This window comes from Loxodonta africana, chromosome 18 (genome assembly GCF_030014295.1).
Source record: "Loxodonta africana isolate mLoxAfr1 chromosome 18, mLoxAfr1.hap2, whole genome shotgun sequence".
Lineage (NCBI taxonomy): Eukaryota > Metazoa > Chordata > Mammalia > Proboscidea > Elephantidae > Loxodonta > Loxodonta africana.
In genome coordinates this window covers 68,743,804-68,761,081 of record NC_087359.1, presented here as the reverse complement: position 1 = coordinate 68,761,081, position 17,278 = coordinate 68,743,804, and the positions used below count along the sequence as shown (strand labels likewise).

At 50.2% G+C, this 17,278-nt stretch overlaps 1 protein-coding gene across 5 annotated transcripts in view; it reads left to right on the top strand.

Moving 5' to 3' along the window:
* The window catches only part of KIF1C (kinesin family member 1C), a 30,554-nt gene extending 18,783 nt beyond the window's left edge, over positions 1-11,771 (top strand). For all 5 annotated transcript variants that reach the window (XM_064271638.1, XM_064271640.1, XM_064271637.1 and 2 more), the window contains 5 exons: positions 2,319-2,402; positions 2,814-3,000; positions 3,147-3,219; positions 5,210-5,824; positions 10,556-11,771. In XM_064271638.1, the coding sequence (XP_064127708.1) occupies positions 2,319-2,402; positions 2,814-3,000; positions 3,147-3,219; positions 5,210-5,824; positions 10,556-11,248 (1,652 nt within the window). In that variant the 3' untranslated portion in view covers positions 11,249-11,771. The remainder of the gene's footprint in view (positions 1-2,318; positions 2,403-2,813; positions 3,001-3,146; positions 3,220-5,209; positions 5,825-10,555) is intronic.
* The last annotated feature ends 5,507 nt before the right edge of the window (positions 11,772-17,278 follow it).

Below are 17,278 nucleotides of genomic sequence, written 5' to 3'. Positions count from 1 at the left end.
GGGAGCCGGGCCCACAGACAAGGGAGCCGGGCCCACAGACGAGGGAGCCGGGCCCACAGACGAGGGAGCCGGGCTCACAGACGAGGGAGCCGGGCCCACAGACGAGGGAGCCGGGCTTACAGACGAGGGAGCTTAGGTCGTTTGCCCAAGACCAGACAGCTAGAAAATGGCAGAACTGGATTCAAACACAGGATGTGAGCGCTACCTGGCGCTGCCTCAGTACAGATTGTTGTGGACTTGTGGACACGAAGAAGGCTGTTCTGGCCAGGCTGGGCATTCATCTCCTCACCTGGCCTCATGTCCCCTCCTGTCATGACACCTGCCCCCGCTTGACTTTAGATTATCTGTTTATTGTTTACTGTCTGTCTTATCAGCCAGACGTAAGCTCTATCAGAGCAGGGATTTTTGTTTTTTATCTCTACTGTATTTCCAGGACCTAAAATAATGCCAGGAGTCCTGGTGGCACAGTGGCTAAGCACTTGGCTGCTAACTCACAGGTCAGCGGTTCAAACCTACCAGCTGCTTATCATGGGAGAAAGATGTGGCAGTCTGCTTCCATAAAGATTTCAGCCTTGGAAACTCTGTGGGACAGTTCTACTCTGTCCTGTAGGGTCATTGTGAGTTGGAATCGACTCAACAGCAACAGGTTTGGTTTGGTTTTGGTTAAGATAGTGCCTGGCATCTAGTAGGGACTAAATATATACGTGGAATGAATGAATGCATTTTGGGGCATGGTGGGAAATAACAAAGTAAGGGTAGGGGTGAAGACCTATTACAGCCACTTTCTGTTGCCGTTCCCCGGACACATGGTGATGTCCTTACCTGTCTCTGTCTTTCCCTTCTCCAACATTTCTGCCCATTGAAATCCAAGCCTCCCTTCAAGTGTCGGCTCATGTAATTGTTTCACGTAATCATTTCCAGTTCTCTGCCCCTAAGCTGAGTTCTTCTCTGCTTTCTTTGTACTCCCACAGTTTAGAAGTGCCACATTCTGCTTTATGTTACAATTAATTCTGGTTTCAGTGTTTATTACTTTTAATATAAATGATAATAACTCACTTTTGTGTGTCACTTTTTAAATAAATACTGAGTTTTTGGTGGAACTTTACACAGCAAATTAGGTTCTCATTTAACAATTTCTATACATATTGTTCAATGTTCAGTGACACTGGTTACATTTTCCACATCGTGTCAACATTCTCCGTATTTCCATTCTGGTCATTCCATTTCCATTAATCCAGCTTCCCTGTTCCCTTCCCCCCCTTCTCATCTATGCTTTAGGGTCAGTGTTGACCATTTGGTCTCATATAGATGATTTTTTTTTTTTAAACACAGGACTCACTGTGATATTGTTTATTTTATGAGCTAATTTGTTATTTGGCTGAAAAGTGACCTCCAAGAGCTTGCATATCATTTTATGGTTTATTTCTTTGAACCGTTCAACCACTCTATAAAGGAAGATTTCATTATTCTATTTTACAGAGGCTTACAGCAGTTTTTTTTTTACAGCAGTTAGATGACTTGCTCAGTGTCCCTTAGCTGAGAAGTTGCAGCGTCTGGGTCTTTGGGATACAGGGGTTCCTCCATGACAGCAGAAGCCCGGTGGCTCAGTGGTTAAGAGCTCAGCTGCTAACCAAAGGGTTGGCCATTCGAATCCACCAGCCGCTCCTTGGAAACCCTGTGGGGCAATTCTGCTCTGTCCTGTAGGGTCGCTATGAGTCAGAATCAACTTGATGGCAGTAGGTTCCATGACAGCAGGCACCACTACTCAAGGGCATGCACCTTTGTGTCCCCAGCAAATGACAGGTTCAGTAATTAGCAAAGGTTTGGGTTGGGTTGACTTCGTCTTGTGGTTTGACAAGATTAGCCAAGTGGCTGTTTGCAAGTGGCCTGGAGACAGAGAGATTGGCTAGGAGCCTGCTGAAGGAATCCAGGTCTAGTCAGGGATAATGTTATTGGAAAGGAAGGAATGGATATCTGGAAGGCAGAAATGGCAAGGCCTGCTGACCAGTTGGACATGAGGGATAAAGCCCTCTGAGAATTACTGGTTTTCCAAGCTGCTGCTGGGGACGGTGATGGTGGGTGAGTAGGGAGCCACTCTAAAGGCTTCTGGGAATTGTAGTTGGGGCTCTAACCCTTCTTCTGCTCTTCCTTTCTGTGCTGCCTGCCAGCAGAGGGGCCATGGCACCCCGACAGGTACTGGGGGTGGGGCTGGTAGTGCATGTATGTTTCTCGGGGGCTAATTGCAGATGGGAGTCTGTGACTGTAGCCCACCTTCGCCTGTGGTCTGATCTTTCCCTCTGCTGTCTCTCTCTGCTCAGTGGTGGTCACACTGGAGCCTTGTGAAGGAGCCGAGACATACGTTAATGGGAAGCTGGTGACTGAGCCACTGGTGCTGAAGTCAGGTAGAAGTCCCGTGGCGTGAGGATTGGGGGTGTGGCTGTATGTAAGAAGTCCCAGGCAGAGCTTTCTGGGTGAATCCTAGGGTCGGACCCTAAAATGAATAGGTAGTGGCATGGGAATATGAAGAAGGAACTGGGAAGAAAAGAAAAAGGAGTCAGGTTTTGGGTCCACTTGCTGCCCTAGAGAAATGGGGAAAGGGTATCAGGCCCTCCTGATGCCCTTGACCATCAGGGATAGGGGTGGTTTCTGAGGTCAACTAGGAGAGCGCTTGGCTCTGGCTCCCCTCAGGCTTCGGGTGATGGGAGAGAGGGTGTCAGGGCCCTGGGACTCGGGGTAATGTCCTGACGCCTTGGACACGGGTGGGTTTGTGGCTATGGGGGAGTGGGTCCACATTGCCCTCCTCCCATCTCCAGGGAATAGGATTGTGATGGGCAAGAACCATGTTTTCCGCTTCAATCACCCGGAGCAGGCACGGCTGGAGCGGGAACGAGGGGTCCCCCCACCCCCGGGACCGCCCTCTGAGCCTGTCGACTGGAACTTTGCCCAGAAGGAGCTGTTGGAGCAGCAAGGCATTGACATCAAGTTGGAGATGGAGAAGAGGTGCGAGGGAGGAGACTCACCCCGTGGCCCTCCAGGGCCGTCCCTTGCAAGCCCCCAGCCCCCAGCCTCCCCCTGTGGTCGTTCACCCCATTGAAGTGGCTCCTGAACCCCACACAGCTCCTCCTTCCCTCCCTACCCAACCCCAGATTGCAGGATCTGGAGAACCAGTACCGGAAGGAAAAGGAGGAAGCCGATCTGCTGCTGGAGCAGCAGCGACTGGTGAGGGGCTGAGCAGGGGGAGCGGGATGGCCTGGGATGTCGGGCGTGGGGCGCGGGGCATGCCGAGCATGTGGCTGAGAGGCTGGAGATGGGCTGGTGAGAGGGCCAGCAGTGAGGCTGGGCAGGGGGAGCCGTGGGGCGTGGGGCATGGGGCGTGCTGGGCATGTGGCTGAGAGGCTGGAGATGGGCTGGTGAGAGGGCCAGCGGTGAGGCTGGGCGGGGGAAGCCGTGGGGTGTGGGGCATGGGGCGTGCCGGGCATGTGGCTGAGAGGCTGGAGATGGGCTGGTGAGAGGGCCAGCGGTGAGGCTGGGCAGAGGAAGCCGTGGGGCGTGGGGCGTGGGGCGTGGGGCGTGCTGGGCATGTGGCTGAGAGGCTGGAGATGGGCTGGTGAGAGGGCCAGTGGTGAGGCTGGGCGGGGGAAGCCGTGGGGCGTGGGGCGTGCTGGGCATGTGGCTGAGAGGCTGGAGATGGGCTGGTGAGAGGGCCAGCGGTGAGGCTGGGCGGGGGAAGCCGTGGGGCATGGGGCATGCTGGGCATGTGGCTGAGAGGCTGGAGATGGGCTGGTGAGAGGGCCAGCGGTGAGGCTGGGCGGGGGAAGCCGTGGGGCTTGGGGCATGGGGCGTGCTGGGCATGTGGCTGAGAGGCTGGAGATGGGCTGGTGAGAGGGCCAGCGGTGAGGCTGGGCGGGGGGAACCGTGGGGCATGGGGCGTGCTGGGCATGTGGCTGAGAGGCTGGAGATGGGCTGGTGAGAGGGCCAGCGGTGAGGCTGGACGGAGGGAGCCGTGGGGCGTGGGACGTGCTGGGCATGTGGCTGAGAGGCTGGAGATGGGCTGGTGAGAGGGCCAGCGGTGAGGCTGGGCGGGGGGAGCCGTGGGGCGTGGGGCATGCTGGGCATGTGGCTGAGAGGCTGGAGGTGGGCTGGTGAGAGGGCCAGCGGTGAGGCTGGGCGGGGGAGGGCGTGGGGCGTGGGGCGTGCTGGGCATGTGGCTGAGAGGCTGGAGATGGGCTGGTGAGAGGGCCAGCGGTGAGGCTGGGCGGGGGGAGCCGTGGGGCGTGGGGCGTGGGGCATGGGGTGTGCCGGGCATGTGGCTGAGAGGCTGGAGATGGGCTGGTGAGAGGGCCAGCGGTGAGGCTGGGCAGCAGTCAGCCTGACTCCTACTTTCATTTCCCTGCTCTGAGGCAGAGGGGAGTGGCGATGGAGATGAAGGCTGGGGTGGCTTCTAGGAGGAGAACGTGAGAGAAATGTGACTTGGGAAGGAAACCATTGTGTGCAGGGAGCTCAAGTTCCTTCTGGTTGACCAGGGTTTCCCAGATACCAGTTGAACCTTGGCCACCTTTTACGATATCCAGGCGTGATCCAGAATGCTCACCTTCCGTGCAGGAGACCCAGGTTCGATTCCTGGCAAGTGCTCCTCCTGTGCAGCCACGGTCTGTCAGTAGAGGCTCACCTGTTGCTGTGAGACTGTACAGATTTCAGTGGAGCTTCCAGTCGAAGACAGACTAGGAAGAAAGGCCTGGTGACCTACTTCCAAAAAATCAGCCAGTGAAAACCCTATGGACCACAGCGGTCTGATCCTGTCGTGCACAGGGTCGCCACGAGTTGGGGTCTGACTCGACAGCAACCAACGATAACAAACCATATCCCAGTGCCACCCGCACTGGTACTTAGTTAAGGGTTTTCTTTAAGTGCACTTACTGGATGCAACTGTACCCAGTATGTGTGGATGGCTTCCTCCCGTCAGCCCCACCTGTAAGCACTCCTCCGCGTACACGGAGCTGGGGCTGTGTGAGGCATACACTCTCGTGTCCATTTCGAGGATGAGCAGAGGTTGAGCAGCCTGCCCGAGAGCACATGGCTAGTAAGGGGTGGGGCAGGACTGGAGCCCAGGCACCCTGATGGGGTGTTTCTCCTGTATTTGGGGACCTCTGGGCTAGGACTCCTGGGCCTGGGGTGTCTTAGCCCTCTCCCTCTCCTCTGTCTGCCCCAGTATGCGGATTCGGACAGCGGGGACGACTCTGACAAGCGCTCCTGCGAGGAGAGCTGGCGGCTGATCTCCTCCTTGCGGGAGCAGCTGCCCCCCACCACGGTCCAGACCATCGTCAAGCGCTGCGGCCTGCCCAGCAGCGGCAAGCGCAGGGCCCCTCGCAGGGTTTACCAGATCCCCCAGCGACGGCGGCTGCAGGGCAAAGACCCCCGCTGGGCCACCATGGCCGACCTGAAGATGCAGGCGGTCAAGGAGATCTGCTACGAGGTGGCCCTGGCTGACTTCCGCCACGGGCGGGCGGAGATCGAGGCCCTGGCCGCCCTGAAGATGCGGGAGCTGTGCCGCACCTACGGCAAGCCGGAGGGGCCCGGAGACGCCTGGAGAGCTGTGGCCCGGGATGTCTGGGACACGGTGGGCGAGGAGGAAGGCAGCAGCGGTGGCAGTGGCGGTGGTGAGGAGGGAGCCCGCGGGGCGGAAGTGGAAGACCTCCGGGCTCACATCGACAAGCTGACGGGGATTCTGCAGGAGGTGAAGCTGCAGAACAGCAGCAAGGACCGCGAGCTGCAGGCCCTGAGGGACCGCATGCTCCGCATGGAGAGGGTCATCCCGCTGGCCCAGGTAGGGAGGCCCTGCCGCCGCCACAGCCCGGGACCCACCAGTCCCTCAGCTCTTCCCTTTAGGGACCTGAACCTCCCACCTCAGATTCCAGCCCTCCTCCTTTCTTTGAACAAAATATTATAACACAGTTTCTCTTAGTACAGTTTGTGAATCCCTCGCTGCACAATCACCAGGTCACTAGTTAAAAAATGCAGATTCCTGGGTTCCGCTTCCAACCTACTGAATCAGAATCTTCGGAGGTGAAAGTGCTTTATGATAAGCTACCCAGGTGACTCTGAAGTACAATTAAGTTTGAGAACCACTGATTAAAAAAAAAAAAAACTGATAGGAAGCCTACAATTCTTAAGTTATAGCTCAGCAGATGTTTACATAGGTACATCCGTCAGGTGCGTGTACCTACATACATAGGTACATGTACCACGCTCCCCTTTGGCTGACCACTTGCTCTGTGAGAACCCCTGTGCTGAGTGCTTTTTGCGTGTTCTCATTCAGTCCGCACTGAGCCCTGTGAGTGGTAGGGCAGTCACCTGTCCCCGTTCTGCGTTTGTTCACTCGGCAATAATTTCTTATAGTGCTTTAGATGAAGGTTTACAGAGCAAATTATTTCTCATTAAATAATTAATACACATACTGCTTTGTGACATTGGTTGCCAAACCCATGATGTGTCAGCACTCCCCTTCTCAACCTTGGGCTCTCTTCACTATTAGCTTTCCTGTCCCCTCCTGCCTTCTTGTCCTTGCCGCTGGGCTGGTGTGCCCATTTGGTCTCATTTTGTTTTATGGGCCTGCCTGTCTTATCTTTGGCTGAAGGGTGAACCTAAGGAGTGACTTCTTTACTGAGCCAAAAGGGAGTCCGGGGGCCATACTCCCAGGGTTTCTCCAGTCTCTGTCAGACCAGTAAGTCTGATCTTTTTTTTGTGAATTAGAATTTTGTTCTACATTTTCTCCAGCTCTGTCCAGGACCCTCTATTGTGATCCCTGTCGGAGCAGTTGGTGGCGGTAGCTGGGCACCATCTAGTGGTGCTGGGCTCAGTCTGGTGGAGGCTGTGGTAGTTGTGGTCCCTTAGTCCTTTGGACTACTCTTTCCCTGTGTCTTCAGTTTTCTTTATTCTCCCTTGCTTCAGACAGACTGGGACCAGTGGAGAATCTTAGGTGGCCACTCACAAGCTTTTAAGACCCCAGATGCTTGTCATCAAAGTAGGATGTAGAACATTTTCTTTATAAATTAGGTTATGCCAATTGAGCTTGATGTCCCCCGAGACCATCGTCCCCAGCCTAGTAATTCTGTCCCTCATGGAGTTTGGATGTGTCTGTGAAGCTTCCATGACCTTGCCTTGGTCAAGTTGTACTGACTTCCCCAGTAATGTGTACTGTCTTACCCTTCACCAGAGTTACCACTTAGCTATTGTCCAGTTAGTGTTTTTCCATCTCCACCCCTCCTGTCCCTACTAATCATCAAAGATTGTTTCTTTCTGCGTGTAAATGTTTTCTTGAGTTTTTATAATAGTGGTTTCATATAGTATCTGTTCTTTCGTGATTGACTTATTTTACTCAGCATAATGCCCTCCAGATTCATCCACGTTGTGAGATGTTTCGCAGATTCATCAGTGTCCTTGATCATCGTGTAGTATTCCATTGTGTGTTTGTACCACAGTTTATCCATTCATTTGTTGATGGGCACTTAGGTTGTTTCCATCTTCTTGCTATTGTGAAAAATGCTGCAGTGAACATAGCTGTGTGTATGTCTATTCTTGTGACAGCTTTTATTTTGCTAGGATATATTCCTGGGGTGGGATAGCTGAATCATATGGTATTTCTATTCCTAGCTTTTTGAGAAAGAACCATATTGTTTTCCAAAAGGGTTGTTTGCATTCCCACCAGCAGTACACAAGATTTCCAACCTCCCCTCGGCTGCTCCAACATTTGTTGTTCTCTGTTTTTTTTGAATCATGCCAGTAATGTCGGGGTGAGCTGGTATCTCATTGTAGTTTTGATTTGCATGTTTTTTAATGGCTAGTGGGAAACCCTGGAGGCATAGTGGTGAAGAACTACATCTGCTAACCAAAAGGTCAGCGGTTTGAATCCTCAGTGCGCTCTTTGGAAGCCCCATGGGGCAGTTCTACTCAGTCCTGTTGGGTCGCTATGAGTCGGAATCTACTCAGCGGCAGTGGGCTTTGTTTTTGTTTTTAGTGGCTAGTGATTCGAGCATTGCCTCATGTGTCTGTTAGCTGCCGGAATGTCTTCTTTGGTGAAGTGTCTTCATATCTTTTGCCCATTTTTTAATTGATTATTTATCTTTTTGTTGTAGAGGTGTTGGATTTTCCTGTAGATTTTAGAGATGAGACCTTTGTCAGATTTGTCAGAGCCAAAACTTTTTTCCCGGCATATAGTTCTCTTTTTACTCTTTTGGTGAAGTCTTTTGACGAGCATAATTTTTAGAAGATCCCAGTTATCTAGCTTATTTTCTGGTGTTTGTATATTGTTAGTTATGGTTTGTATCCTATTTATGCCATTATTTGGGCCTCTAGCATTGACCCTATTTTTTCTTCCATGATCCTTATAGTTTTTGGTTTTGTATTTAGGTCTTTGATCCATTTTGAATTAGTTTTTGTGTATGATGTGAGATATAGGTCCTGTTTCATTTTTTTTACAGATGGACATCAACTTTGCCAGTACCATTTGTTAAAAAGACTATCTTTTCCCCCATTTAATGGACTTTGGACCTTTGTCAAAGATCAGGTGACCATAGGTGGATGGATTTACATCTGGGTTCTTGATTCTGTTCCGTTGGTCAGTGAGTCTGTCGTTGTACCAATACCAGGCTGTCTTGACTACCGTAGCTGTATAGTAGGTTCTGAGGTCAGGTAGTGCAAGTCTTCCTACTTTATTCTTCTTCAATAGTGCTTTACTTACCTGGAGCCTCTTTCCTTTCCATATCAGGTTAATGATTAGTTTTTCCATCTTTTTAAAGAATGCTGTTGGTATTTGGATCAGGATTGCATTGCATTTGCAGATTGCTTTAGGTAGAATTGACATTTTCACAATGTTGAGTCTGTCCATGAGCATGGTATGCTTTTCCATTTATGTGGTTCTCTTTTGGTTTCTTGCCGTAGTATTTTGCAGTTTTCTTTGTATATGTTCAACGAGTAAATATTTGAGTGCTTATGTGCCAGCCATTGTTCTAGCCACCAGGATTACTTAACCAAAACTTCTCTAGTCCAGTTGATTTTCCAGTGGGGGAAGATAGACAGTAAATCATGATGATAGCTCGTGGTTATTGACTTCTCACCTCTCTGACCTCATCTGCTCCTCTCCCCTTGCTCACTCCACTCCAGCTCCGCTGGCTTCCTTGCTGTTCCTTGAACTTGCTAGGCGTGCTCCTGCATTAAGGCCTGTGCACTTGCTGTACCCTCTGCCCAGAATGCTTTTCCTCAGATATCCATATTGCTCCCTCACTTCCTTCAGGTCTTTGCTGAGATGATAACTTCTCAGCGAATCCCTTCCCGTCCATTCAGTGCAGCCACCTTCACTCTGACCTTTCTATTCCTCTTCCCTGCTCTATTTTTCTCCCTCCGACTCCAGATACAGATAGACTGTGTGTGCGTGTGTGTTGTGTGTGCGTACACACAATAAAACCTGTGGATGCCATAACCTGGGTAAGGCGGAAACCTGTCAGAGAAGGAAAACTCAAATTTTTTCACTAAAACGAGTGATAGAAAAGTGGTAAGACTGCACCCTGTCAAAGGCAGAAAACATGTGACACCCTGAAAAACAAGGCAGTCCTGTCAAGTTCTAGCTCTCACAGGTTTTATATGTCTCTATCTCTCTCTTTGTGCGTGTGTGTTTATGTATACGGTCGCTGAGTTGGAATCCGCTTGACGGCAGTGGGTTTTTTGGGCATATATGGTGTGTATATATGTGTTGTGGGTGTATGTGTATGTATGTATATGTGTATATACATATATATCTCATATGAGTTCCCTGGGTGGCACAAACAGTTAAGCACTTGACTACTAGCCAAAAGGCTGGTGGTTCAAACCCACCCAGAGAGGCACCTTGGAAGAAAGGCCTGGCAATCAGTTTCCAAAAGTTTATAGCCTTGAAAACCCTATGGAGCATTTCTAGTATGTACACATGGAATCATCGTGAATCGATTGTATAGCAACTAACAACAATGTATATATTATATACATGTTGTATACATATGTAGTGTTTATATACACGCATAGTGTGTGTATATATGTAATTTACTGAAGTATAATATATGTACTATATGTTTTTCTTATTTGTTTGTCAACTGTCTCACCCCACTAAAATGTAAGCTCCATGATAGCTGATATTTTTCTTCTGTTTTGTTTATTCAGCAGATATTTGCTGAGTGCCTACCATGTGCCAGGCACTGTTCTAAGCACTTTGTACGTTTAACTCATTTAATTCTTACAATAGCTCTATGCAGTAGGTACTGTTATTATTGATGTCATTTTATAGACGAGGAAACTGAGCAGTCACAGGCCGGAGATCCAGATCCCACAGCTAGGAAGTGGCAGACCCAAGCTTGAACTCAGACTGTGTGGCTCGTGAGCCAGCGCTCCTGCACCACCACCCTTCTGGCACCTTTATCTCCCAGCCCTGCTCGGGACCCCTCCAGGTCCTCCTGACCTCCTCAGGTCTGCGTGCCCTCAGGCCTGAGCTCTCCTCACATCACTTCTCTCTCACCCTCTTCTCTCCCAGGATCATGAGGATGGGAATGAAGAAGCCAGTGAGGCCACCTGGACCGCCCCCGAGGGCTCAGAGGCAGCAGAAGAGGCTGCCCCCAATGACCGAGCACCCTCAGTCCGGCCCCCCTCACCTCCCCTGTCAAGCTGGGAACGGGTGTCGAGGCTGATGGAGGAGGACCCTGCCTTCCGTCGTGGCCGCCTTCGCTGGCTCAAGCAGGAGCAGCTGCGGCTGCAGGGACTGCAGGGCTCCGGGGGCCGGGGAGGGGGGCTGCGCAGGCCCCCAGCTCGCTTCGTGCCCCCTCATGACTGCAAGCTACGCTTCCCCTTCAAAAGCAACCCCCAGCACCGGGAATCCTGGCCGGGGGTGGTAGGGATGACAGGTGGAGAGGCCCCAACTCCTCCCCCACCCCCAGAGGAGGTCACTCCCCCTGCAGCCACCCCTGCCCGCAGGCCCCCAAGTCCCCGCAGGTCCCACCGCCCCCGTAGGAATTCCCTGGACGGAGGGGGCCGACCCCGTGGAGGGGGTTCGGCACAGCCTGAACCCCAGCACTTCCAGCCCAAAAAGCACAACTATTATCCCCAGCAGCCCCAACCATACCCAGCCCAGAGGCCCCCAGGGCCCCGCTACCCCCCATACACTACTCCTCCGAGGATGAGACGGCAGCGCTCAGCCCCTGACCTTAAGGAGAGTGGGGCGGCCGTGTGAGCCCCGTGTGCTGGGAGGAGAGATGCCTGAGACACTGCTTCCCCCAGAAGCCCTGGGCAGGGAGGCCCGGGAGACAGAGAGAAGGTCCGAGTAGGTGACAGAAGACGAGGGGGCGACTGGGCCGGAGGCCGAAGGAGGGAAGAGGGCACGGAGTTGCCAGGAGCAAACCAAAGTGAAGGAAGAGAGAGAGGAAGCTGCCTTGGGGCCACCCCATGCCAGGGGGAGGAGGGGTGTCCCACAAACGCTGCTATGGGGGGGTGGGGACTGGGGTGCTGCGTAGCCAGTGTTTGACTTTCTTTTCAAGTGGGGGCAGGGGAAAGAGAACCACGAGTGAGGCAAGTTCTCTCCTGCCCCTGTCTGTCCGTCTGTCTGTCTGTGGTGGTTTCTGTTTCCAGGGAGGTGTGGTGGGATCATAAGTCATTCCCCTCCCTTTCCAGGCCTCCTGCTGTATTCGGGGGACCTGTCTGGTTTGGCTGGAGTCCCATGATGGTATGGGACCCTTTAATAAAGGATAGCAAACAGAGGGAGCTTGTGACTCTGTGTTTGGTTTTGGTTTTCAGTGGAGGTAGAGATTACGTAAAGTGCAAATCTTAAGGGCGCAGCTCGGTGAACGTTCACACGCTCACCCGTGTACACCCATGTACTCATTACCCAGGTCAAGGCACAGAACATTTCCATATTGTTGTTCTTTTGAACTTTCGACGTCGGATCTCCTCTCTTCAGGGTGCACCGCCGTTCATTTTTTCCTTCACTTTCACTGACACTGGTGGCTCCATCTCTGCCCACCGTCACTGTCCCACTGTCCTGGACAAAGAATGGGAAGGGATGAGAGAGAAGGGAGAGGGGGCGAGGGGGCTCTGCTTCATGACATCACCTAGCCCGTTTAAAGGTTCTCCCGGATAGCCACAGTGCCCCCAGCTCTGTCCTTATGTGTTAACAGTGAACGTGTTGGTCAGACTTACTGCATCTACGTGACTATTTGCATCTTGTCCATGTTACCTGCCTTTCAGAAGGATAACATTAAGTATTCCAAGTAGTATTTTAAGACTGTTTTCACTAAGGATGCTGCGTGCTTATTTTAATGCTCTGGCTTGGAGGCACAAGCCTGTGGTGATGCCACCTTGCAAAGGCTTTGCAGGTTAGATTGTATCCTTGCTCTGCCCTCACCTTGACAGATTGAGGAATCCTGTGTTTTCTGATCAGGAAAGCACTTCCCCCCACGTGAAAATCTGTGCTGCTTTTCCACAGCTTCCTAATGTCAGTCGTGAGGTGCAAGCGGCCAAAAAGCATAGACTATCTCAAATGCAGCCAAACCACAGCTCTGGGCAAGGTGTGAACTGGTTGACTCTCGGTTGCCATACCTTGATGCTGGCTATCTCCTAGGCACCTTTCACTGCCAGGTCTTCAGGGACCTGTCAAGAGTGACCAATATCTGGGATGTAATGGATAGTTTGGCGAATGTTCACTTGAGCAGTTTATAATCTGGTCGAGGAGCCTTAAATGTGACCAAGAAAATGACAGAAAACAAAGCCGACAGCAGTTCTGAACAAGCTGAATGGTGCAGACAAGTGGGCGTCTCAATGGGAAGGATGGCTCAGTGTTTTCAAATATAATTGAATTATTTTTCCCTAAAGACTCTGCCTTATTAAATATGTATGGTGTGTCATTTTTACCCGTTGGTCCAAACTTCCAACTCAATCTTTAAAATGCCTGTGGGCTTTGTTTAGATTTCAGAGAAGTGCCCCTTGATGTCCATTCTCAGCTCCATGTAACCATGGTGCTAGCAGTCGATATGCGTATCATTTAATCCTGAAAATAACCCTGTAAAGTAGGTCTTTTTGTCTCCATTTTTCAGATGGGAAGACTGAGGTTTAATTAGATGAATGAGTTGCCCAAGGTCATACAGACCTCAAGGGCAAAGATTCCAGCCCAGGTCAACCTGACTAAAGCCCTGGCTCCATCTCATGCCTCTATAGGCCTTCGAATATCACCTTTCTTTCTAGAAACCAGGTCGTCTTCCCCTACGTTAGGCCTTTTCAGGTACTTCATTGAAACTTCCTCTGATTTCTGATCTCTCCCAAGTTGCCCTGCAGAGAAGCCAGAGCCACGATTTTGTGGGTCTCTTCCAGAATGTGGGCAGAAGGAAACCTGCCAGGCTTCTAGCTCCCTCAATTTGGACGTATGTACAATTTCATCCTTGGTCTCCTTGGAAATTCAGTTTTCTTAAATTTTTCTTTGGAGGCCTGTTACCTTTGTTAATTATTCATTTAGATTTCTTGTTCAGTCACCTGGAATTTTTGTATCTTGAATACATTTGGGAATGCCAATACTTATTTTTCTAAATTTTTTAAAAATGTGTTTCCATACCCATAGTTAGTGTTAGCAACTATCTGATGCCACTTTGGTTCAGTCGAACCCTGTGTAGGTTCTCCTTACTGTCCTCAAAGACCTGCCAGTTCCTGCTGTGTCACAGACTGCTGTATCCTCCTCCTAGTCCTTTACCTGTACAGTCTTTGCAACCCTGGTTGTCACTGGGGTCCTGCTTCCAATGCCAGAAGAATTTCAGGGAATATTCCATAAGGCAAGATGGTTTTAAGTATCATACTAAACTTAATTTGGCTCACAGGGTCTCCCTATGTCCCTGTGTCATGGATTGAATTGTCCTCTAAAAAATGTGTATCAAACTGGTTGGGCCATGAGTCCCAGTATTGTGTGGTTGTCCTCCATTTTGTGATTGTAATTTTATGTTGAGAGGATTAGGGTGGGGTTGTAACACCACCCTCGCTCAGGTCACCTCCCTGATCCAAGGTAAAGGGAGTTTCCCTGGGGTGTGGCCTGCACCACCTTTTATCTTACAAGAAATAAAAGGAAAGGGAAGCAAGCAGAGAGCTGGGGACCTCCTACCACCAAGAAAGCAGCATGAGGAGCAGAGTGCACCCTTTGGACACGGGGTCCCTGCGCCTGAGAAGCTCCTCAATCGGGAAGATTGAGGATAAGGACCTTCCTCCAGAGCTGACAGAGAGAGAAAGCCTTCCCCCTGGAGTTAATGCTCTGAATTTAGACTTGTAACCTACTAGACAGTGCGAAAATATATTTCTCTTTGTTAAAGCCATCCACTTGTGGTATTTCTCTTGTGGCAGCACTAAATGACTAAGACACCCTGGTACTCTAATCTTCCTCATTAACAACATCTGGCTACCCAGCCCAATTCCACTTAGTGTCCACCTCTCTCTTCAGGTCAAAGGTCAGCAGACTCTGCCTTATGCAAGTTCTTACTCCTACCACCCACTTCCGCCTCTCTTGAAAGGCAAGAGGAGTTGGTGGTATCATCTGGATAGTGTCTCATCTAAAGGTCTGGTCTCCAGATGTGTGTTATAGAAACGGTTTCTTTCATCCCTAAGCAATGCCATGGTTCTAGGGGCTGACATTAACCTGCAATGTTCCTGAAAGCTTCATCAATAAGGATTTCCGTCTCAGTTCCTCCTATTCCTTCCCCTATCCCTCCCCCTACTCTAATCCCTAAACAAACAACCAAACCTATTGCCTTTGAGTTGATTCCGACTTGTGGTGACCCTATGTGTTACAGAGTAGAACTGCTCCGTAGGGTTTTCTTGGCTGTGATCTTTATAGAAACAGATTGCCAGGGCTTTGTTCCATGGCACTTTTGGGTGGGTTCAAACTGCCAACCTTTAGGTTAGTAGTTGAGTGGAAACCGTTCATATCGCCCAGGGCCACTAATCCCTAGAGAAGGAATATGTTTTCAGATACTTGGAAAGGTCTTGTCCTGAGCTTCTGTAGCTCCTAGGCTGTAGCTAGGTTCCTGCCTGGTATACCAGACAGGTGGACTGGCCTGAAATGTTCTCATGCCTAACTTAATGTAGGGAGTGAACCTGGCTGCTATCTGCAGTGACTCTCCTATATGATGTTAAAACTTCCTTGAAAATGACCATGGAAACTGTTCTGGGCCTTCCTGCAGAGCCTTCTCAGCTGGAGAAAGAAGTCTCTCTCTCCCAATCCAGGGCCCCATTCCCAACAGGTTAGGGTTGCAATCAGACCTGTGTGGAGCACACAGACTTGAGCTCCAGCCTTGTCACTAGTCAGCCACGTTACTCTGGGTAAGTCGTCGTTTCTGGGCCTCAGTTTTCCTCTTCTCTGTAAGTAGGTCTAATAACTCAGTGAAGCTGCTGGGAAGATTTAATGAGATACTACACATAAAGAGCCTAGGACATATTAGGAGCTCAAGCTTCGTGCCTTCCTTTTTCCTCCCTCCAAACTGGAAATGAAACCTTGGGAAAGAAGGGAGGTACTGGAAAACGAAGTCAAATCCCAAAGGGGTAAAAGCTCCCCTCCAGCTGACCCTTGGGCAATGGCCTGCACCCTCCCTAACTCCCAAAACGTCTCCCCCAAGCCCTGTCGTTTCACTCCTGTCCGCCAGGGGGAGAAAAGGCGCCGGTTCCCCGCAAGGCCGCTTTTGTCTGCGCGTTCACAGAGCCTTGAGGGAACGCGGCCGTGCGCGCCTCCGCGGCCGTGCGCACTCGTGAGCCTCCGGGGAGAGGGGCAGGAGGAGGCGCACGCGCAGAAGGCTGGGCGGTGGGAGACGCCCGCTCCCCTCTTTTGGGGACCGAGGGATGGCGGCAAGAGGCAGGGGAGGGTCCTTCGGGGGCGTCCCGGGTGCCTCACCCAAGCTTGAGGGAACAGAGGTTTTCTTCTCCCTCTACCTAGATGGGGGCAGGGACCAGCGTTCATCTTCGTTTTCCAGAAGGTACTGGAAGAGACAGAACATTCCTTGAGCAACTTTTGCCTGTAAAAGTGGATCAGCCCTAGAGGAAACGACGCTCCCATACTAGAAGAGGCTTTGTTTGAAAGGTAGAAAATACACAAAAGTAGAAGGAAGAAAATGGAAGTAATCTGTATTTCTATCACCCCAGTGTATTCATTGCTGTCTCCTGTGTCCTAAAATATTTGCTCAACAAATATTTATTGAACACCTACGTATACTACTTCGCTCAGCACTGTTAGGTTGTGTGGTGACTTGAGTGCCATCTAGTCGAGTCTTACTACAGAGGGAAAAGAATGATCAGGAAACAAGATTTTAAGGAAACCCTGCATGTTAGAAGGCCTTAAGGGGAAATCCCACAACGAATGCCAGAGAATCATTTTAAGAAAGATTCCAGACCAGAAAATGCATAGAAGTGGTGGATATGATAAGGAAGGCAGGGTTACAATCTGTATCAGATCGAATTGCACCTTAGAGAATATATACAAGAAATAAATCATTTAACCCAATTTCCTGATTTCATTAAAGTTTTCTTGTATGGTTTTTATTAGATTTTTAAGTCACAAAATAACACACGCTGATTGTATATAAAATTGTCAACACTATCAGAGTTTTAATACTACTGAGGAAAATGAGGCCCAGAGAAGTCAAGTGCTTACTTAGAATCTGGTAGGGTAGGGCCGGGACCAGACCCCAGATTTCAGATTCCCAGACTGGTACTGTTTCTGTTGTATCACGATAGCCAAATGTAGTTCAAGCTTTACATTAAATTTTGACACTTTTATTGCGTGTCAGAGAATTCATCCTGGAGGAAAAAAGTATGTGAATTTAATTGAAGCTGCAGTTCTAGGTAATAATTAAAAAAACAAAAACAAAAAAACAGTTGCCTTTGAGTCGATTCCAACTCATAGTGACCCCAGAACTATGCTCCATAGAGTTTTCAGTGGCTGATATTTTAGAAGTAGTCAACAGGCCTTTCTTCCGAGGTGCCTCTGGGTGGACTTGAACCCCCAACATTTTGGTTAACAGCTGATCGCCTTAACTGCACCATCCAGGGATTTACACCATGTAGTAGGTGCTCAAATAGTTGTTGAATGTATGAACCAATGAAACCCTAGAGCTGTGTTTAAAAGAAAAATACATATTCCCTGGATGATTTTGATGTGACCCAGGCTTGGCCTCATTACTGAAGGAAAGGCTAAACCAGATCAAAATGTGGTCAGATTTAGGTCCTCATAGTAATGGCAAACAAT